Source organism: Labrus mixtus, chromosome 12, assembly GCF_963584025.1.
Source record: "Labrus mixtus chromosome 12, fLabMix1.1, whole genome shotgun sequence".
Classification (NCBI taxonomy): domain Eukaryota; kingdom Metazoa; phylum Chordata; class Actinopteri; order Labriformes; family Labridae; genus Labrus; species Labrus mixtus.
Window position 1 is genome coordinate 21967225 of NC_083623.1, and position 23454 is coordinate 21990678.

General features: G+C 40.3%; 4 protein-coding genes and 1 non-coding gene across 5 annotated transcripts; 2 read left to right on the plus strand and 3 right to left on the minus strand.

Moving 5' to 3' along the window:
* Positions 1 to 655: 655 nt before the first annotated feature.
* prkrip1 (PRKR interacting protein 1) lies at positions 656 to 2280 on the minus strand. Its single transcript, XM_061052554.1, has one exon. The coding sequence runs from the start codon at positions 2242 to 2244 to the stop codon at positions 1669 to 1671; it is 576 nt and encodes a 191-aa protein (XP_060908537.1). The 5' UTR covers positions 2245 to 2280; the 3' UTR covers positions 656 to 1668.
* On the minus strand, positions 709 to 986 carry LOC132985881 (small Cajal body-specific RNA 13). The gene has a single exon (XR_009675104.1). It is a non-coding gene; the product is annotated as a small Cajal body-specific RNA 13 (non-coding RNA).
* Positions 2281 to 2528: 248 nt separating the features above from the next.
* glrx5 (glutaredoxin 5 homolog (S. cerevisiae)) lies at positions 2529 to 7214 on the plus strand. Its single transcript, XM_061052556.1, has 2 exons — positions 2529 to 2944; positions 5103 to 7214. The coding sequence occupies exons 1-2, from the start codon at positions 2653 to 2655 to the stop codon at positions 5273 to 5275; spliced, it is 465 nt and encodes a 154-aa protein (XP_060908539.1). The 5' UTR covers positions 2529 to 2652; the 3' UTR covers positions 5276 to 7214.
* Positions 7215 to 7969: 755 nt separating this feature from the next.
* Positions 7970 to 14860, minus strand: ints9 (integrator complex subunit 9). Its single transcript, XM_061052557.1, has 17 exons — positions 14764 to 14860; positions 13920 to 14047; positions 13762 to 13822; positions 13572 to 13634; positions 13295 to 13434; positions 12932 to 13018; positions 12738 to 12858; positions 12070 to 12204; positions 11845 to 11956; positions 11526 to 11706; positions 10931 to 10991; positions 10401 to 10572; positions 10162 to 10286; positions 9224 to 9391; positions 8808 to 8906; positions 8554 to 8691; positions 7970 to 8339 (listed from the first exon to the last, which is right to left on the minus strand). Exons 1-17 carry the CDS (start codon positions 14770 to 14772, stop codon positions 8163 to 8165), a joined length of 1977 nt encoding a protein of 658 aa, XP_060908540.1. The 5' UTR covers positions 14773 to 14860; the 3' UTR covers positions 7970 to 8162.
* Positions 14861 to 16805: 1945 nt separating this feature from the next.
* Positions 16806 to 22949, plus strand: pla2g7 (phospholipase A2, group VII (platelet-activating factor acetylhydrolase, plasma)). Its single transcript, XM_061052559.1, has 11 exons — positions 16806 to 17110; positions 17623 to 17750; positions 18345 to 18495; positions 18980 to 19073; positions 19199 to 19267; positions 20470 to 20641; positions 20952 to 21065; positions 21295 to 21386; positions 21571 to 21741; positions 21852 to 22000; positions 22114 to 22949. Exons 1-11 carry the CDS (start codon positions 17047 to 17049, stop codon positions 22212 to 22214), a joined length of 1305 nt encoding a protein of 434 aa, XP_060908542.1. The 5' UTR covers positions 16806 to 17046; the 3' UTR covers positions 22215 to 22949.
* The last annotated feature ends 505 nt before the right edge of the window (positions 22950 to 23454 follow it).

Sequence of the window (23454 nt, forward strand, 5' to 3'; positions counted from 1 at the left end):
TTAATTCTGGTGTATGGTGGTGGTATTGTGTTGTACAGTGATGTTTTTTGCTAGGAGAGCGTATACAGTCCTGAGCCTCTGATGAGCTGATTAAACATACAGAGACATGCTTTGATTTATAATTTGTAGTCTTTGTTATTGTGACAATGTGACGCGTAATGTTGCTTTTGACGAGTTATAAAATACTCTGAAATGAATACTGATGTCTCTATGGGACACTCAAATGCAAACAGACTATTAGCAACAACATTGCTCATTTCCAGATAGTTATTTTTAATACCCATAACGGCTGCGGTCGGGTAGGTGTCAAACTAATGTAGTTACAGCACATTGGAAACACTTTGACATCACTTGTACTGCTTTCACACATACACAAAACTCCTGAAAACTTTGGGGTGAGCTGCCACGGGAAGTTGAGATAACAGGACAAAGGAGCAGGAAATATTCAGGAAAATTAACTACAAGTGAGCAGGAGGGGGTTGATTTTAAATATCTAACAACAGGCACATGATTATAGATTAAAAAGTGTCATCATATTGTCAGACTATGTGGCTCAGTCATGTTTTCCTTCAACAACATTCGATCTGCTATGAGCTCTGTCGTGCATCAAGTTTATTTCCATGAGTGTCAAGAACTTACAAAACAAAACTTGAAATTGAAGTTTCTGAAAAACGCACTTTATTTATGAATGTCAAGAAAATGTGAAGACATTGTGACAGCTGAAAGTGTCTGACAGGAAATCTCTCCTGTGACAAACAATATCTCGCTGTCGAGTACTTTTCTCTACCTGCCTCAAGAAAGGTGAAGGACACAGGAAGAGCCCATCACCTCCGTGGAAAGCAGGACTGTGTCCAAGGAACATCGCACGTGAAACTCCTGAAACCTCTAGAAGTCACGCCTTTTCATTCTTTGAGATACTTTCTGCATCCTTGTTGAGCTCACGAGCAATAATGGTTGCAAGGAGCAACTTCACAAGGCTGCAAAGCTGACAACATCATTCAGTCATACTTACACGCACTCTTCAACACGTTACATTGGAAAACTAACATCATGATTTACTCATGTCATATATGTGAATTAACTTCAAAACACCCCAAGTGTACATGGTTTAATCAAAACATTTTTTTATTATGTTTTCATTCAAAACATAGAGAATATTGCAGTAAAACGAAGAGGATTCCCAAACAATATCACAACTTGAAATCATAGTGAGGCATGTGAAAAAAATCTGAAAACATCGACACACTCAAACAGCACTCGAAGACAACAGCAGACCTGGAAACCACAAACATCAATCAGACAATCTGTAAGAAAAATAGGTGTCTCAACATGTTTGTCTCTTTTACAAGCCGGAGTCTGACTACTCTTGTATGCTGAAAATTGTCCAGTGAAGCTAGTTTCTCTGCCTATTCAACTAGGCACTTCTGTTTCAGTTCTTCTACAGAAGGCTGGTACTGGGCTCTGCAACTGGTTCCTAATATGTTGGCCTCCTCTGGTTGTTCAGGTTGCAGTATGGTCTTATAATAATCCACCCTCAATGCAACGAGGAGCATTAATTGCAGTGTCCTGTCTTGGCAGTGGGTGTCCATCACCCTGCAGAGGACAGAGGGTGTCCATCACCCTGCAGAGGACAGAGGGTGTCCATCACCCTGCAGAGGACAGAGGGTGTCATTTCCTCCCCATGATGAAGCTAGGAGCCTCGGCATCATCTTCAGCCTCTTTCTCCTCATCGTCATCATCTTCCTCTTCTTCGCTGCTCTCCGAGCTTTTGTTGCCGTCGTCATCTTTCTTGTTTTTGGCCTCCAGCTTGGCTTTCTTTGCCATCAACTTCTTCTGCTTCAGCTTGTCCCTCTTCTTCCTGCGCTTTGCTGTCCTCTCCTCGGCTGCCTGTTTGTTCAGCTCCACCTTATCCAGGTAGTCCACGTCCTCGTTCACCTTCTCTGACATCTTGTCTAGGAAGTCCTGCCTCTGGTATTCTCTGCGGCGGAGGTGTCGATAAACGTGAAACTCTCCGCTGCCCGCCCCGGCGCTGGAGCCCATCACGTCCCGGACGAACTCCGGCGGGGCCCGCGGGTTCCACTCTTTAGGCCGGTCCGGGATGGGAGCCAGCTTGTCCGGGTTCCGCATCAACCTCTCCAGCCTCAGACGCTGCTCCTCCGCCGGAGTTTTGGCGATTATCAGAGGCTGAGCCTCTTTACCCCCGCTTTTCTTCGGCTTGTTGTTCTTCTGTTCGTGCGCCGCCATCTTTCAAACTTTCCCTGTTGGTCCTTTTCCTGTTTGCTCAGGTCGCACCGGAAGTACTTGAGGGCTTTTGTAACCGGGGATTAATATTTTTATTTTGTATTTAACTTTCTTGTGGCTACTTTTCCAAAATTCATTAACAAATGCGACAGTGGCATTTTTGCGATGATATTATTTTTATTTTCTGAAGTTGTACCTTTGTTCTTTATTGACTGTTGTGATTGACGTGTAGCTGGACCAATAGCATTCAGATTAGAGTTTTCGGGATCCAATCACCCTTCAAGTCCCGCCTCTCCTCCGCGAACGTGAAGTGTGTTGACGCACTACATTTATTCCGCCTCGTACAGTACCGGCTGGTCACTTTCTACCACATTTCTCCTCCTCATTTAAAGGTAACACATACCAAAGACTATGAATAGTTTAATTAAAATCACTGCGAGGTGTCTGCGGTCAGGGGCTCAAGCCTATCTGCCAAGACCAGCCGACGGACGCACTTGGTCGGCCCCGGCCCGGTTCCTGTGCGCGGACGTGAAGAAAGACCTTGGTGAGATTGTGAAGAAGGACAAAGTGGTCGTGTTTATGAAGGGGACACCGGCTCAACCCATGTGTGGCTTCAGTAATGCAGTTGTTCAGATCCTGAGGATGCATGGGGTAGACGAGTATGCTGCGTACAACGTGCTGGAGGACCAGGACCTCAGACAAGGTCAGTAAACTCAGGTGAACCATTTAGGACATGACAGCAACAAGTTGTCACCTGGAAGTCTTTATCATTCTTCAAAATGGACCGTGAAAGTGTCACCAAACAGTTTGCTTGTAACCTGTAAATATTCTCCCCTTGTATCTGTCCTGGTTTGTTACACGACTTTTCTTTCAGCACATCCTGTGGTATATCAGACTTCTGACAACGACCATCTCAACTACTTCTACTGTTCTGTTATTATCAGTGCTCTGCAGCAGGACCACAGGGTGTGGTTCTTGAGTAAAACATGACACCGTCAGTGTGATTATGTCTAACATTTACTGCTACTAAAGCTACAAGTCGTGTGTTTTTGAATGGTGGCAGGCAGCACATAGGTTAAGGAACAAGGAAGTCCTTAACACTTAATGAGATGTTGTTGCTAGAGGCCAGAAACAGCAGATTTATGCTAAGTCATGGCATGTTGAATAACAGCAACACACAGTTTCAACCACAAAAACACCCAAACTCATCCAGAACACATTTAATAATAAGACAATCAACAGCTTTAACATTTGCAGACAGAAAGTTTGGATTCAAGACTTCTCACTAAGGATTTAAAAACATTCAGAGTAACTTTATTTTACAAGGAATGATCATTTATCCTGTTTGAGAATTTGTCAAGCCAACTAATAGCTCTAGTTTAAGTTGACTTTAGAACACACTAAAAGCACTTTGACCAAAGACAGAGCGAGTTCAGGGAATGACGTACACACACATTTTGGCAAAACAACAAGTACAGGGAAAAATCCCTTTTAATCTTATGAGTTCTGCCCAAATACCTTGTAGATAAACAATCTAACGTCACAGCAAGGACAGCGGCTGCAAACAGAGCTTTCTGGTGTCAGTGTTAAATGTAATGTGTTGAATCTTGTGCTGTCACAGCTGCTGGAGCAGTAGTAAAACACATCAGAGGATTCATGTACTTGTGCTGCTGTAGAGTCGACTTCTCACTACAGCTGTTGTAACTCGAGTTTAACAAATTCATCTGAAGTACAATCAGTAGTTTGCTCCTTTAACGTCATTTGATTTTAAACACAAGGTCTCTCAGCACATTTTCAGTAAAGGGCTTTAAAAGGGAACGCACTACTTCGGCAATTTACCTCGAACATACTGTTAACTTTTTAAAATGTCATCTTACACTAAATTGTTAGGGAACGTTACAAAACAATCCGTTCTTCTCCGGTCTAACAGTGAGGTGTACAAACACATTTGTTGTTTAAATACATATTAAATTGGTACATGTGGTGTTTACTACTCGTACTTATACAGTATGAGTTCACTCGGTCACTAAACAGTTGGTGATAATATGAGCTCTGTCTCTTTGGGTTTCAGTTGCTGAAGAATGAGTCACTGTGCTAACCTCGGCTCATGCTAACTCCTTATTTCCTCTGTTTACATCATACTAAGTACTGTTACTGAGGGGGGGGGGGACTCTGAGGCATCATCATTTCATGGGTAAAAAAAAAAGGTAATTTCACTTCCTTATAACAGAGATTAACATTGATAAGTACTGGGGATATCCACATTTAAGACATTTAATAGATATCATACCATAAACATGTCACTCTCTGGTCTGGAGTATCAAATTGTACCATGTTGGGGTTGTCTAGCACTTGAATCCTACATAACTTGGACACAGAAGTGTTTGTGTGGTATAAACCCCTGAAATGATATATTCTAATAAGAATACAGACTAATCGGCTAGCTGATTAGCATATCCAGTGACTATTGGTATCGACTAATTTTATCTCAGATATGCGCAGATAATACTAGATTTAATAAACAGTCAAATAGTATTTTATTTGAGTATCATAGTATTACACTGGCAGTTCTGTTTCTGACTGTCACCAGCAGAGGGCGCAATATGGATTACAACAAGCATTATCATTATACAATGGGAATATATACAACCAGGATTTAACTAAGCATTACTAGTCTTAAATAAGAAAGATTAAATACAACATACTTTGCTGGAGATAGATGTAAATGTATTCATATTCAGTGAGGATCTGTTGCAGCCTTTGTTTGTAATCCTCTTGTGATCTTCTGAGCCTGACACCTGATCCATTAATGTTTTGAGTATATTTATGACTCTGACATGAATGCCACTTGCCTTCCACAGGAGTCAAGGACTTCTCAAACTGGCCCACGATCCCTCAGGTTTACTTCAACGGAGAGTTTGTGGGAGGCTGTGACATCCTGCTCCAGATGCACCAGAATGGAGACCTGGTGGACGAGTTACAGAAGCTGGGCATCAGCTCTGCCCTGCTTAACGCTGAGAAAGAATCTAAGTAGAGGAAGAGGATAAACTCCAAACCACTGACGAGACAGAGGACACACATTTATCAGGTTAAATCCCCCTCCCCACTCAGATGATCGCAGAAAAATCAACTCACAAGGCAGTCATGGACAAAACGGACTCACCCCCTCCGGCAAATACGGCACAGCAAGAGTGCAGATGAAATTACAAGGAGCAGCAACTGCATCACGAGTCGTGAACATCCACGCATCATCATGTTTCATACATCAAAACAACACAGAGTGCTTTACAGAGCTCGAGCTGCACTGCTTTACTTCACAGCATATGCACCTGGCCAGCAAGGACTAGAATCTAGAGGGAAATAATGTGTCTGCACAGAGATCCAAAATCATTTTTACCTGACTCATATCAAGGTTTCACGTCTTCTCTGTAAATCTGTAATCAATATTATTTTGCTATTTGGGGGTCACAGGTCCAAGTTGCTAAAAACCGCACTGACATATACCTTTTAAGTTGATATCACTAAGTTGTCTATTCCTAACAATATTCACATTTATTAAAAATATTCTGCTTCAGTAATGTCAGCCACCACTAGCTGCTAGTTGCTATCTGTGCTGTCTTCCACTTGGCGCTTTGCAGGTAGTCTACACTGGGTGTATCATCTTCCTTCAGCTGCAAAAAAAAACAAGACACCTAAAACAGTCAAGCTATGGACCAGTTTGGTGACATTTCCCTTCTTTCACATCACACTCACAGTCATTATGATCTGTTTCAAACATGATTTACAGATTAAAACCAGCTTTAATATTTCCTTTTCAATGAACACACGGAGGGCTCTTTGATTTTTACACTCCTCCTCCAGCATTTTAAAGGGTTTTCATATTTTTCCACTTTTCACCCCTCATCTCATACCTGCACACTCTAATCACCATAGTTACAGGAGATCAGTTTGAAAACCTTACCAGCAGGCTTTAAGTGGTGAATACAGCGATGATGATCAGACTCTATCTGCACTGTTAGTGAACTCATTAACAATGAAATTTTAACTTCTACTGCCAAAGAGAGACTTAAAGGTTCCCTCTCTGGGTTTTGATTAGGTAACATGAGCGCTTCCAGCCTTTATCATCTTTCCCTCCTAACAGTCCTGCGACATCTCCTGGTCACCTTTCTCTGTGTGTGTGTGTGTGTGTGTGTGTGTGTGTGTGTGTTAGACCAAATGAGCCTCAGGGTGTGAAAATGTGTCATCATACTCCAAACAGAAATGCACTGCCTGTGACTTGAGTACACAAAAAAGAGGGTACAATACTGCTGTTCATACATTAAAGCTGACATGTGACCTATTCAACAAAGAATTTTAACAGTGGAGGGATCTACAGACACGGGGGTCTGTGTAGGTTCTCAGTCATCCAGGTCAGGGTAGATTTGAAGCTTGATCCAAAGCCAACTGGACCTTTGGAACAAGCTTCGAATTGACAGAGACCGGCCGACCTCATTACACACACACACATCAGTATGACTTTGATGGAACCAACATCAGTGTCCCTTATTTTTATTTTCCTGTTATGAACCACATACAAAATGTGTCCTCGTGTTTCTAACTTCTACACTCGCTGAAACACAACAAACTCACCTTGTTACCTTTCTCTCTCTTTCTCACTTGATGACTGATTTTGCAGCGAATCTGGACAAACAAGAGACAAGCATTTATATTTGAAGTTTGTTGCGTCAGTCTAAGTCCGTGGTTTTTTGTTGAATTGTCCGTTTTTGTAGGGGTGGGGAGTGTTTTTTTTGTGTTTGAAGTTCTCAACGAGCCTCAGAGACTTTGACATCTTTGAATCCTAGATTTTCCTCCTGCTGCACACAGTTGTATTATGAAAGCGATGGTCATGTAGTACACTGTAAAGTATTGTACATTGAAAGCATATTATTAGCCACATGTAAACCCTGCACCAATTAAATATTTTGTGACACAAATAGCGAGTGCCCTGATGTTACTTTTTCTTCTTCGTTTGTTTTGGCACTCAACATGTGAGAGTCCAAGGGGTTTCTTCTTCATATGTTTTAACTGACTATTGATCTCAGCCAACAGTACAAAGTATTTTCAACTTCATCAACTACCAAGGTGCATGGAGAGTGAAAGGGCTGCAGCAACACTAGTGGTATGAATCTGAATCTGAATTAAACCGATGTGCTCCGGCTTGTGGCCTTCATCGGGGTCATTCATGAGAGATGAGCCTGATGAAGGCCACAAGCTGAAATGTGTAGACATGTAAAAATGGAGACCACTGTTTTGGATTCTTTGCTGCATATCCACAATCTTAATAAATGGAAATTAGCCATCATCATCATCATTAAAACTCATTCTTTACAAAATGTTTCATGTCACAGTGTATCTCGTAGCAAAGTCTTTTTGTGCTTGTTTCTGTTCCTCAAATTCTAAGTACCCAACCTGTTTGCACCTTTTCTATTTTCAGGCTCCTGGTCCATCAGATTATTGTAAACCTGCTGCAACAGATTCAGTCATAGAGCTGCTCACCAAATGGCATGAAATCAGGATTCAATGTATGCAGGGATCCAATTTTTGACACAAGATGGACATTCTGTTTTAACCAGTTACCAGTAACAATTGTCTGAGATGAGCGAGAGCAGCTTTCAGTAAAGTTTTCACATTTTTCTGATTGTTGAGGTTTTCTTTCATAAGAAGTAGCAGCGAAGCGAGACTTGCAAAGTGGATGAAATCTTTTAATACAAAATATTTTACAACAGTAACACTACTGTAAATGTTTCACAGTGTTAGATACGGCTGAGTTGTAGACAGTCCAGTCGTCGTTCCTCACATCCTCTGCCGCTAACACCGTCTGGCAGTTCAATAAACAGATATTTAAAAAAACAACTAACAACGAGGTATGACGGGGATTCAGGTCAGAGTTTCTGCAGGAAGCGGAGCACCAAGTCTCGCAGTGTTGTGCGCAGCGGCTCGTTGTTGTCACAGACGATGTGTGTCCCGTCCTCCTCAAGCTGAATCAGCGTGTCCTCCGCCTGAAGGTGGAGAATGTGTCCGTCTGCTGTCTCCTCCACCTTAACCTCTGTAATACCATGCTGCGCAGGGGAGAGGGAAATATGCAAAGTACAGTTTTTATTTAGTTGTTTTTCCTACAAATCCTGTCAGCGTTATGCATGAGGTGACTGTAATATCAGAGCTGATGAGATTAAGTCACAAAAGCTGCAGTAAATAGGGGGGATGGGCAAAGTAAAAACAAATCTATTTTAAGTGCTGAAGACTGCTACAAACAGGTGTCTGCAGGTTTCATACCTTCTGCAACGTGGAGAGGAAAGCGTCCAGCGGCACAGCTCCACTCAGCAGAGGTTTCGGGGCCAGAACAACGGGAGGCTCTTCGATGACCCGCTTCCTCTTCTTGCTCGGGGCCACTGGAGGGGGTTTGGGCACCGACTGGAAACACAGAGAGAAACTTTCATTTTTTCCATTAACAATGGAATCAAAACTTCCCATCTTTATATATTAATGCTCACATGTCATATGAACATGTGTGACAGACACACACTCACCTGCAGTGTGTGTTTGTTGTCTTTGGAGTGCAACACGGCAGACACAGTTGCCAGGGAGATGCCAGGTTTGATCTCTGATGGCACCAGGGAGTTGGCCAGCTTGAAAGAGAAGAATCTGACGTTTAGACTTGAAAATGTGCCGCCTGTTTTCCGGCAGCAGTTTAAATATCTCCATAATGCATCTCATTCTTTCATTCTCACAGTTTTTTGCATGCAATTTGTCATCGTCTCTACCAACACAGGAGAGAATTCAAAGAATGCACTCAGCACCTGTTTCAAAAAGTACTGATTTGATCTTTTATTCCACACTTGTCATCTGAGTCTATTGGGTCCTTATTTACCAGACAAGTTGAAGGGGAACATATTCACTTCCCAGTCTTCTAGCTGCCATAGGTCCTGCTCTTGTGTGAACTCACCTCAGGCAGTATGTAGACACGTTCATAGCGGCGTCTGAAAGGCAGGTTGAGCACAGAGCAGCGTCTGTAGGGCATAGGAGGAGGCTGCAGCTCCAGCATCAGATCTGAGCGGTGGGACTGGGTCAGTGGGGGCTGAGTGTACTGCTCTGGACACACCACATGGAGGGGCTGCGGGGGAGGGAAAGACAGGACATGGTTTAACCCTTGATGTAGACACAGTGATTTGACATATATTACTTTGATTTGGATAAAATTGTCCAAAATTGACTTGATCATAAGACCTCTGGGTAAGAAAAACTGCAAAAGACACTATAACTCTCTTGTAATATGAGAATCAATATGGCCAATATAACGCCTCAGAGAGTCTAACAAAGATTACAGAGAGTCTAAGAGTACGGTAAAACTGGCAATGTTGTCCCGTACCGTGCTTAAGCAGCAGTTTATTAATATTCATTATGTCCTGTGTGCCCACTATTTGCAAAGCAGACATTTGGTTGATTGAGAAATGATCTCCTGATTACATAACACAAGTATTTGAGGTTCTACTGAACTGAAACAAACCATCAATATGTCTCTGTAGCATTTCAGTTCTTGTTGTGTATTCCCTCCTGCTCTGTTTTGAACGCTGATAACACCATTTTCTTATTTTCTTTTCCAGATTGTAACATTATTTTCACTCAGGACTGGTGCTGACTAAACCTTTATTTGCTTGTTCCACAACCACTCTACTTGCAAAGTTGCACGTTTACTAAATGTCTTTGGGGACAGCCGTTTCAGAGCCAGATATTTTCTCACTCTATTTGCCGTTTGTTGTCTTAAAATAAAAACCTCCTCTATAAATTCATTCTTTTTCATATAAATTCAGTACATTTCTAATCTCTATAAAAGGGACAACTACATGAAGTACAAGTGTCATGACAATGGAGTGTGGGCGCTACCTGGACTTCTTTGAGCAGCTTTGAGACTTGGTGGAAGTTGAGCCGCGTGTCAATGGGACAGTAGACACACTTCATAGCCAGCGGCTGATACGGAGCCAAGGCATCCAGGTAGGAAAAGTCTGGCTCTGGAGAGAAGTAAGAAAAGTACTTTTAGAGGCAAAGCATAGCTTTATAATAACAGGAGATATATGTTTCATCACTTGATGTGTATGGTGCCGGAGTGCTTGTGATAGAGTTACCAGTGAAGATGATGGTGTTGAGGCCGGATTTTCCCCACAGCTCCATGAAGTGAACCACGTCCCCGAAGCGAAGAGACGGGTGCCCAGTGAAAACCACACACGGCTGTCTGAAGTCAGTGCTGAAGTCTCCGTGAATGCTGGGGTAGTGCTTCAGCTTGTTGGTTTGGATCAACTGAAATAAAGAAGCAGGCGTTGTTAAGAGTTGATTGTGCAGAAAGTAGAAGGAGTGAAGACTCCATTATTTCAAATCAATTCTCTTACTCAGACTTTATTAATGGTGTTATATTTTATAATGTAATAAATCATTCCCTAAATGTAAACTGCTATCCCAGTGGAATGCTCACTGACATATAATATAGTTGTAACAACTACTATTACATGTACTGTAATGGAGTATCTGCCACGTTGTTCTAATGTCAGGCAACTACATATGGTCTGAGAAACCCTCTGCAAGCTTTTACTGGCTTTAATGAGAGCTCTGAAATAGTGCACAGTTCTTCACCAAAGTGAGAAGCAGCGGCAGGACTCACCTCTGCATGAGGGAACGGAGGCTCTGGAAGATAAACCTTGGATTGCTTGTTGTGGCAAAGCCTGAAATAAAAACCATAAAAAGTCAATCTAATGAGATTAAATCGAGAAAGTTGCAGAGGAAGTAGTGTATCAGGTGACCTTTGACAATAAGCAACACTGTAAACAAGCCCTGTTTACCTTTATTGTAAACAATGTACGGTTACGCTTTTATCACGAGGAAACACAAAAATTCAAATACGGTAGCTTTAACAATTCAAACCAGAAGACACAGAACTGTTGCGGTTAGACAACAAATGATTAAATTCAAGAATTCACTCGAGCTTCAGCTTCTGTATTGTTTGAAAAGGTAAACAAGATGTATATGGTGACATGTTTTAGGATGTTTTATACACATTTTTGCGGTTACTTCTTAATATATAAGCTAAGACATCTTAAAAGTTGAATATTGCCAAAGGACAAAGAAGCTGAACTCAATGTAACCAAACTTCTGAAATGCTCGTACTTTGTTAACCGATGTACAAACACAGACACATTTTCACACATTTTGTTTCAGGAAAGTAACTTAAACGTAAACTTTGATGAATAGCTCCTCACCACTCAGCAAAGATCTGAGAGAACTCCAGCGAGCTGTTTGCGACAGGTGAGATGAAGTAGAACGGTGTGGTGCCCAGGTTGGCGCTATCGATGAACTGGTACAGACACTCCAGCAGGTCATATATCACCCCTGAGGAGTAGCATGGCACGAGCACGTTGCCTCCTGCTCGAATTGTCATGGCTACAGGTACAGAGATGAATCATAGTGACATTAAAACACTTCAAACCAAAGATGGAACATTGCATGGAAAGTTTTCAAAATGGAAAAACTGTAATAATCCAACAGTCTGTTCACCCTATCCAGTAAATTTGAACCTACCTAGGTTGCTGCAGAATTCTCCCAGCATGCCGTCTGGGTTGGCTGTGGGCATCTGTGTGAGGCCTGTCAGAATCAAAACATCGCTGTTCTTCAGGGAGCTTTGGTCCATTGGCTTAGAGAAGAGCAGATGACAAACACTGAATGTTTACATCACTACCTTCATTACTGCAAGTTCGTCTCTGCCCACATGTGTAGTCACATCTGGCTTAAGGCCGGTTGACCTACTTGTGGATGTGTGGTGAGGAGGGATGAACCCGACACGTAAGACACTTTCTCATGATGAGACTGGATGATCCAGTTGGAGCTGCCCAGTGAGTAACCAGAGCTTAAGGGGGAGACCTGTACAGCTCCAAACAACTCCTAAAGAAGAGAACAGGAGGAAAAATAAGAGGGAGCTAATTAAGTAGTACATACAGTCATCACAGCCTGATGTCTGATGGGTTGTATGAAGTGAAGCCTGACGTGTGTCTGTCTGACATCAAGGCAAGACAACTTTATTTATATGGCAACTCAATGTGCTTTACACAGAGGAGACTACACAAATACGAGGCTCAAATCAAATTAAAATACAGATAAAATAGGAGTCCATAAAATCATTTTTAACAGAGACATTAAAATAATTCAAAGCAATTAGATTACATCATAATTAGATAGATAGATAGATTTACTATATTGATTGATATTATTTGTGAAGTGCAATGATAACAATAAAGTGTAAGCTTAAAGGCTCATTCAAAGGCACACGAGAAAATAAATGTTTTTAACCTTTAAAAATGTTTATGTTTGGAGCACTTCTAATCTCTGATGGCAGCCTATTGCAGTTACAGGCAAGATGTTTAACATCAGTGTTAAAGTGTGTCTGTGCAGACAGTTTAGAAGAAACAACTTCTTACCACTTTCTGTGAATAACCCACAAGCTGCACTTTGCTCAGTGCAGAGTTGACTTCCTGCATGCTGTAGCTTCGCTTCCATGTCCACACTTCTACTGCATCCTTTAGTGGACCAGGCAGCATCCTGATGTATAAAACATACTCATTCATGTCTTATAGTTTTATGTGCATTGGTGTTGACTGAACAGGTTACCCACCTTTGTATTTCCTTATTTTTCCAGCAGGTGGCAGACTGGGCCTTGGGAACTCTTTCCATGAAGTTCACCAACTCCTCCATCAACAGTCTGAGAGAAAAAAAAAAACAATAAGAATCCATTAATTCATTATCTGAAACCCAAATCAATATGTTTTGATACACAATACAATATCACCCAGAGTTTATTCTCCTGTGACGTCTCAAAAATACAACATTTAATTCAAAGCTTTGATGAAGACCTAAAGATAATCTCTAGAAATAAACCATGGCAACATAGAGAAAGGTGTGATGATAACATGCATCTTTTCCTTTCAGTTGATATAGAAAAACCATATTATGACCATTTGCCCCTTTTATGTCCTACCTGCCGATCTGCAGGGTGGGTTCTGTGGCGTACACTGTCCCTGTGAAGCCGGTGCGTTCAGTAATGTACGGTAAGGCCATCATGCAGTGATAGTTGGAGATCAGGATGACATCAACAGTAGATAGATCCAGCAGTTCTCTCTGTGAGGAAAAGATTATTGGACAGATTTATATACTTTTGCATTTTTTATACTCTTTGTCAGCATTTTGCTGACGTCTATAGCCAAAGGTCAACTTGCTACATAATTCAAAGTATGTGTGATGGCTGATTTGACTACCTCAGGGAGACAGAACTCCGGCTGTGAGTCCACAAACACTCTTCCTGCACACTCTTTCAGCTCCTGGAAAAGACAGGAAGAAAGGCCTTGTTTAGCATCGCTGTCAAATCTTTAGACATTCACAGGTGGCAGACACAGAGGGAGACAGCTTGCTCAGTGAATTGAAAACAACAAAAACAATCCCTCATACCTTTTCTAAGTTTACCGTCCCATCCTTAGAGACCCAACCAGGCAGCTTGGAGAGTCTGGGGCTGAAAGAAACAAAAACATACAAATATAAGTCAAACATGAAAGCGTAAATGATTACACATGCGAACAAAAGTTACAAAGGAGATGTCGGTGACTCACCTGTGAACGAGAGGAAGAGGCAGGAAGTTCAGGACAGATGTGGTGTCCAGCCCACAGTCCAGCATGATCGTGGTGGATTTGAATTTGAGAACATTGCAAGGCAATGTAGGATGACCAGATAGACAATACTGAAACACATGGAAGGGAAGTCTTCAGTGATAAATATGGAAACAACTTCGATGTGCCAACCATAATTTATCTGGTTGATACAGTACAAGCAAGTTTAAGACGACATCACCTTGATCAATCAATCTTTATTTGTATAGAACAAAAGAACAGGTAAATAATATTTACAAAAGAACAGGTACAAGACTTCACTCTTTGTTATATTATGATCTACAAAGACACAACATTCATCCATCATGAGTTCAACATGAATAAACATTTAGCAAAGTTACAGTGGAAAGAAAACACTTTCTTTAAGGCAGAAACCTCGAGAAAACCAGACTCATGTTGAACAGACATTGTGTTGGTCCTGGAAAGTGGGATAGAGAAAGATGCAAGAAGAAGGATGGAGGCAAACAGAGCAACAACAACAACAACAACAGGAGATGCTTCAGTCTACAGGTCTTTTTTTTAAAACAGTCCTAAGTGTAAGTCTTATTTTAAGACCAAATGCTCCGTTTGGCATCACAAGATTAAACATGTGACTTCATGAAGTAGTTGTCAAATCCAACCTGTTATCTACATTCATGTGTTAGCCCCCCAGTGTGTCAGATACAGTGGTGTTAGCTGCGACGCTAACAGAGTATCTAAACTCGCTTTCCTTACGATTTAGTGACGCATTGTTATAGTCAGCTGGGTTTAATGTGTTACTTTAATCGCTAAAAGTGTGTCTACTCACCAATTTCATTTTCACCAAAAGTTAGGGGTGATTTATTAGTTGTAAGTGGTCAGGTTGCTAACACTGCATCCTCCCACTGTGTGTCTTTGTTTGTCCGGCTCTGTCTCATTACTGCCCTCTACAGGACTGGAGTGTCTCTACAGTCACAAACTAAAACATCACACATTGCGCTTTCTCTTCGGACTAAAGCACATTACATATATATTACGATGCCTGTTTTCCCTGAAGTGAAAGAAGCCCATTTTAAAATAATTCACCAGATTTATCCAACTGCTGCATTTCTCAAAAAAAGGTTCAATTTTGATGTGAAGCCTTGAGCTTTCTGTGGTGAATCTGAAGAGACTTTAGAGCACTTTGTATTCTGTCCTGTGTCTCAAAGATTTTGGGTCAACATTAGAAGTTGGTTGTCGCTAAAAATGAATGATATCACATCTTTTGATACTTATAGTGTTCTCTATTTTATGGATAATTTAAACCCTTCAATTACTGACATGGTAAATGTTATTTTACTCATGAGTAAATATCATATTCACTGTAGTAAGTGGAGAAACAGCAAACCCTCCTTTGACTGGTTTAGAAATTATTTCAAATATTTTTTCTTATCTTAAAAAATGAAATCTAGCAGGATTGCTAGAAAGATTAGTGCTGACTTATCGAAATTCTTGTTTTGATTTCTGGCCCTTGTTGAATTTCTTTGTCCTTACTCCAGTTTGTTGTCTGCTTACGTTTGCCTGATGTTTTCTTTTGGAAAAGTTTGATTTTTATTTATTTAATTTTAAAATCCCCCCTAGTCTTGATTTGTGTTTGAATTAACTTGTTCCTGTGTATTTTGCTGTTGCATGTTTATCCTCTTTAAGAGTTTGTAGAAACATTTTTTGTATATTTTAAATTTGTCAATAAAGACGGTTAAAAAAAAAAACATCACAAACTCGTTTTTGGCATCGCTCGTAAAAGAGCTCAGTTTATTGCAAGAAGTTCCTGAAAAGTTAAGTTCAATCAAAACACCAATTACTGTCAGCAAGTGTACATGGCCACAGGCGGTAACAGACTCGCTTTGCTAGACCTGTATTTCCGGTTTTTTACAAAACACTCAGGAGGACAGCCAGGTGAAGAAATGCCTATAACATGGTACTTGACAGCAAACCCTTGTCCTAGTTTGTATGTCGTTTTTTATTAACAAACTGTGTTTTTTTTTTTTTTTTACAATATTACATAAAAACATTGGACGCAGAAGAAAATACATAATCATACATATAAACAACGAAGTTACATTCACCATGCCTGAGCTCATGTTCATTTCATAGTCATTCAATATTCTTAATGTTTTAATAGCTTTATTCTTATTATTTAATACAAAAGTTCTGTATTGTCTCCGTTCATTTATAAAGTAAAGGAAAGTTGGGATTCAGTCAAATTGTTCATATGAATATTGAATTTTCCAAAAAATACTGAGTTGATACAGCATTTCATTTCCAATATTATCTGGATTTAAGTACATCAAACTCCTTAATGTCAACATCCATCTTAAATGTAATTTGGCTTCATCTTATCTAAATATTCTTGTTGAAACACAGTGAATGAAAACATGAGAAATCTTGCTCAAGAGTCACATAAATCACGTAATCTTTTTAACACCTGTTTGGCTGGGTAGATTCGATGTAATGTTTTGTAAGACACTTCCTTAGGCTTATTATTGATACAGTATTTATCACACATCTTCCATTATTTCTCCCGCTGTGAATCATTAAACAAAGACGACCAAAAAACATCTAGCTGAAGGGACGGTTACATATCTGTGTTTCTAATATTATTGTTTAATAATTATTATAATATTTAATTATAATAATTTAATACATTTATTGTTTAATAATTTAGAACATAGTATGGAGTCTATCGATGGAGGTTATGCAACAACCTCTGTGTGAATGTAAGTTGTCTGTCTGGGGGCGGATAGGGGGCGGGGCTTAAACGTCGAACCGACCAATCACCATTCACTTCTGCGGTTAAACCCCTCCCATGCTAACCTAGCGGTGGCTAACTAAACACCAACTTTAACGAGCTGTCAAACCACTCCTAAGTGACTCAAGCCGTTTCATTTATCTCAGAAAGTAAAGATGACTTCGTGAAAATGTTGCGCAACTGATGTGGTAACTCTGCCACCCTGGTGCTTCTGTATCTACAGTCGGTTTGACTTTTTGTTAAACTCTTATCATTTGTGTTTTTGTGGCTAACAGCTAACAAGAAAATGCAATTGTTAGCTTGGCTGTGAAGCTACTGAGGTCTATGTTTTCTCATGGGGGATTTGTACAGTTTTTAGTCAAGCGGATTTGCGAGTGGGCAAGAACAGGTATGTTTTTTTTTTTTACCTATACATTTCCTTTACTGCTATAAGGTCAGCCGAGGTTACAGCAAACAGTGAATCTACATTTTAACTCGTGAAATTAGTTACATAATCTGATAATAATGAGTTGAAGTATTATGGATTTGTCTGTCATACCACACAGATTCTAACGATGTTTTTGTTACTTTTGAGTTAATAATAAGTAATAATTCAAACACCTGGTGAAAACTGACAGCAGACACATGTCCCCACACATTCAAAACCACAAGATATTACTCATGTTAGAAACGTGTTTTTGATGCTGTAAGAGTTTTATTCAGAACTGTATTCATAATCTACTGACATGTCAATATTCACTTCCTTAACTCAATATCAGCAGCTTTACAGTAGTACTTGTTACCTTGACAACATGTGACAAAAAACCACTTCTTAATACGTGTGACTGTCCTCCTTGTCAGTGCTTAGTCATTGCTTCCCTTGTATGCATTTTATGGAGCAAGTCTCTTGGTATTTAACAGACCAGAAGAGATACACGCTCAGTTTCTTCACCATGGGCAATGCCTGCAGTAATCATCTCGGGATCCCTCCTGCCAAGGGCCCCCATGCTGTGGGATGTACTGACTTCATGATGGACCACACTGAAAAGGTAAAGCCAGCATACATACACTTTGTGTGTGTATAAAAATCCTTTAAAAGTATATTGTTTGATTAGGATATGACATGTTTTATATAGGAGTGGCGGTGTAACATAATTTCTTCTTCCCAAAACAATGACAAATAAGACAAAAGTAACTACTAAAGAAAGGAAGATTACTTTAAAACTGAGATAAAACTGAAATGGAGATCATGATCTGTTTAAGATGTAAAACTTTACAGTATGGTCTTAGTAATTCTATGACATTTCATACATACGTTTTTTGTAAAGAGTAGCACCATGTTTGAACTATTTACACTGGATTACCACACATAAAAAATGATATGAGACACTGGCAGCAGAAAGCTTAGATACGTCTGCTATAAAGCTGTTAATTCTGTAACAAGTTGTCAATCACTTCCCACTTCCATTCATTGGTCAATCTTGCCTCGGTTCAACGAGGACAAGAGTTCCAAAGTTCAACATGATAGACAAACAGTATGTGTATGAGAAATGTAATCCCATTTGGGACATTCAGGTCATTCCATAACAAAACAAAGTGTGTACGTTTTGCTGCATAAACTCCTCACTCTGTCTTGTTTACAGGGCAGCTTCTTCCGGCTCTACTATCCTTGTCAGGAGACGGAAAAAGCAGAGAAACCAGACTGGGTGCCATGTAGGGAATATTTTAACGGTCTCGCAGACTTCATGAAAATCAACAGGTCTCTCAGTGAAAAGATTTTCAACTACCTCTTTGGTAATTTACCTCCCATTAGTTCTCTTACTGGTGTAAAATCTTCTCTCCAGGCTTTCCATACTACCATATGAGCAATTTCTGCACAGGTTTTTGTTAATATATGACATATTCAATAATCTGTGAACGATTGATCCTGGATAAATTCAGAGTTTTGCTTGTGCAAAAGAAATGTAATTATTGAAATGTTATGTTTACAGAGAGGACCCATGTAATCAATCTGCCCTTTAAATTCTATAAGAGGCAAAAATAACTTTGACATCAACAAAAGCAAACATATCTACTGGGATTTAAATGAATCCCACTCTTGTTAGTTTAAATTCTGTAAGTTGGTGTCATTGTCTTAGTGTAGAAATGTGTGGGCATGATAGTCATAGTCGTCAGCACTATAAAGTCCTCATACTCTACAGTACAATGTCTGTAATGCTTCTTAACAATGTTATTGTGCTGTTTAAATCTTTTGTTTTTTATAATCTGTGTCTTACAGGGTCCTTTAAGATCCCAGCCTACTTGGATGCTCCATTCAAATCAAAAGAGAAATGTCCCGTGGTTGTCTTCTCTCACGGCCTCGGAGCCTTTAGGTATACACATAAAAAAAAAACAATCTTAACACTGCTTAGATGTTTGCTCATCATCAATTGGTCATTCCACCAGAGTATAAGCCTCAGTGACAAGTCTAATGGACGTCTCCTTGGTGTTTTCTCAGGACTTTGTATTCAGCTATATGTGCAGAACTTGCCTCTCAGGGCTTCATTGTGGCATCCGTGGAACACAGGTACGAGTACATTATTAACTTCATTAAATGTACTCATATGTTCTCTTATTGTGGATTTATTTATTTTACAAATGAAGGGAGCCTCTTGAAGTAAGCAGAAACCAGATTGTCTGTGTGGCAGTAATTCAAATAGAACTGGAGTTGTAATTCATGGTGTATTCAATCTTCAGCTATTCAAACTGTAGGCTTGTGTACAGTATACGTACACTAAAATTAGAAACTAATGTCACGTGTTGGTTGGAGGAAATTCTAGTTGAACTGTAGCCAAACAAACAATAACAGAGGTCAGTCCCTCCTGCAAGCGGCTGTCTGTTTATCTGTGGAGTAGGAATGGAAAGGGTGTTTGGACAATAGTACGAACCAGCTCATCACATTTCTTTTCAGTATAGAGACAAGGGGACCATATGGAGATGAACATAATGGCCACAGTTTGTCGCTCAATGTGGACTGAAGTGGTATTCCACTGAATTTTAGCAGCTGGGTGAAGGCCGAACTGCATGTGCTTGTGTTGTGACGTATTTCAAAGCTGTGACACGGGACAGTCTATGTTACACATGCTGCATGGTCAGAGGTCAGTCCAGACGCTCAGCCAGTGTTGTTGTTGTCACACTGCCAAATTAGTACGCTTAGTCACTGACCAAACACAAAACAGGATGGAAAATGTGATCTCATGCTTACCCAGTATTTACATCTAACATAATGGGAGTTATTTTTAATCTTTGTTCAACTTTGTTTTGCTTTTGCAAGACTACTTTTAAGTGGAAACGTACAAATACAAGCAAATAATACAATAATAGAAGTCCATCCTTTGTCAATGTTACAGTACATTTATTTATTCAGCCGGTTTTTACTCATTGAAAGGTCACATATTACCGTCCTTTTCATCCAGTTTAAATAAGTCTCAGAGCTCCCCAAAACATGTCTGTGAAGTTTCTTGTTATAAATCCTCTCTGATCCTGTATTTAATCATTACTATAAACCCCTCTATTTCAGCCCTGCTCAGAGCAGACAGTTTCTGTGTCTGTACCTTTAAATATAAGTGAGCTGTAGGGTTGTAAAAATGAATTGTAAAATCGTAATAAATCGATTCAAAGGTGTCAAGGTTCATCGGTACTCTGAAAAAAGAATTGCAGTAATATATGTATGTATGTAATGTATGTGACTTTTAAACATTTCATATTGTGTGTTTCTTTGGCATTCAGAGACCAGTCAGCGTCAGCTACGTATTATTACCGTGAGAAAACAGAGACTGAAAAGGCCAGTGAGAACGTGCCGAACACATCCGCCTCAGCTCAAGACAACCTGGTTATAGAGTGGATGTACTACAGAAGTCTGAGGCACGGGGAGAGCGAATTCCCGCTTCGGAATAGACAGGTGAGAAGCATTCAGTTCACTGTTGAATGACAGCAGCTGCATTACAACATATCTGAACTTAGACTCACTAACCAAACCAAACCACATCCTTGTTTCTTCAGCCTGTCATGTGTTTTTTTTTTTTTTTCTGTCTCACATAAGTAACTTTCCTCTCTCTTACGGTGGCATTTCATGCTGGCTTTGTTTTGAAATACTTCTCTGTTTTATGTTGAGACTGTGTTTCAAAGTTTGAGATTCATGTGAAACCATTTCAGTAGGGACTTATTTTCCCCTTCTCCTCACTGACATGAATCATTGTTGTCTTTCATAGGTGAAACAGAGAGGAGATGAATGCATTCTTGCTCTGGACAAACTCTCTGAAATCAACTCAGGAATAGCAGTGCAGAATGTGTTGCAAACAGAGTTTGACTGGACAACTTTGGAGGTAAACTTTTTTTATTATCACCTTTGAGTTTTTAAGTCTGGGTTTAGACATCTGATGTCTGACTATGAGCAAAGAGCCTGGCAATTACTGCAGGCTGAACCTCTTTAAATGATTAAGAAGAGAAGATATTTCATATTTTCAAACGTGTCCTTGTACCTGGGTGACAGTTAAGGGTGATTTTTTCAGTGATCTTGTTTTTCACCATGTTTTTATTTCCCCTGGCCGACAGAACTCCATGGATATGTGTAGGATAGCTGTGATGGGACATTCATTTGGTGGAGCAACAGTGATTGAAGCTCTGTGCAAAGAGGTTAAATTCAAGTATGTGGACTTACAGTGTTCATCCAATCTTCATTTCTCTATTTTGTTGGAAAACAATCTTTTTTTTGTATCAGTATATTATCGTGAAATGTAGCTCAATACCAAGTTTTAGATCTGATTATTAAAGTAATATCTATCTTCTTTGTGTTTTACGACAACCTTCTCTGACCTCCACTTGTTTAAGGTGTGGCATTGCACTGGACTCCTGGATGTTCCCTTTAGACGATGAGATATTTGCACGGGTGAAGCAGCCGATCTTCTTCATCAACTCAGAGAAGTTTCAGTGGGCGGGGAACATCAGCCGCATGAAGAAGCTGGACTCGGCCGTCATTCAGAGAAAAATGATCACAATCAGGTAGAAATGAAAGTTGATTCAATGGATACAAAGTGTTATTGATGGTGTGAAAGTCTGTTACTCCCCTGAAAGTCAGGTTTCCCCTGACGTGTCTTCTTGTTGTCCTTCAGTGGAACAGTCCACCAGAGTTTCCCAGACTTCACCTTCCTGACGGGCAACTGGATCGGGAAGCTGATGAAGCTGAAGGGAGAGATCGACCCAGAGATCGCATTAGACCTCAGCAACAGAGCAACCCTCGCCTTTCTGCAACGCCATCTGGGTATGAATAGTACTGATATTTCCTGCAGTGCATCACAAGTCTGTGTCATGTAAAGAGCAGAAATGCACATTTTGTGCTGCAGTCCTGAATGAACATTATCATGCTTTTTACAGGCCTTGATAAAAACTTTAACCAGTGGGATCCTCTGATTGATGGGCAAGATGAAAACCTAATTCAAGGAACGAACGTTACCGTGCTTCAGTCTGCCATTTAAACAGCAGAAGATACAGAGGACTCTGGTCGTCAGCTTTCATCTCCTGCTGCGTGGGACTCAGTGGAACGGTCCAAGAAGGATAGGCCAGGTCTACTCAGCACTGCGTAAAGACTGAGGATAACATTTTAATGTAGTAATGGAAAGGAAAGATCATGTCTACCTCACCATTAGGACAGACTTTTTTGTCTGGACACATACAACGATCAGTGTTCGTTTCATGAGGCCTGAATGTTGCATATGAGCAGCTTGAATGCTTCTTCTCACTATCACCTCAATGAAAACTCCTTTAATCTTTCTGATTTTGGACTCTATTTTAGCAGACTGAGATTATGTTATTTCACACAAATTTTCCTTTGTCTTTTTGGATATGACCTTCCAACAGAGACAAGTTATACTATGATTGCTGTGTGATTATGTAACCAGGCCTTGAATGAGAATATGTCCAAACAATGGGCTTGAAATGGGCATTGTTAAAAGCTACCAATGATAGCAAAAATGTATAATTAAATTAAGTAGATAGCCATCTTAGCAAATGAGTTTAATTTTAAGGGTTCCACCAACACTAAAAACAAACGTGCCATAACTCAGTGTTCACACTGTTCATCCTGAGTCACTGTGACAGCCTTCTACTTTTATACTTTGTAAATATGTGCCATTTATACACACCATAAATCCAATAAACCTGGGTTGTATACAAACACAATGTCTGACACTTAAATTAAAGGTCACATATTATTTGTTTCTCTCCTTTTCAACCAGTTTAAATAACTCTTAAGAGTTCCTATAAACACATGTAAAGTTTCTTGTACTAAATCCACTCTGATCCTGTATTTGATCGTGTCTATAAACCCCTCTATTTCAGCCCTGCTCAGAACAGACTGTTTGTGTCTGTACCTTTAAATATGTAAATGAGCTGTGTGTAACCCAGCCCCTCTCTGGAAGGGCTTGGGTGGCTTTGGCTCTCTCGCTCCATGCCTGATTGTTTACAGGTAGAAGGCAGACTCAGAGGGCAGAACAAACACCTAGCTGTGGGAGAGTCACCTACCTAGGGGAGGGGTTACTGCCCTTTGTGATGTCATGAAGGGAAAATCTCCAATTGGCCTGTTTGAGCCAAGTGGCAACCTCTGGTGTTGGAAAATGAAGCCAATGCGGAAGAGCAAAATCCTGCAGTTCTTCAAGTGACCACTTGAGGCTGGCACCAAGAGAACCCAGAAGTCAGATACACACCAGCCAAAAAAAG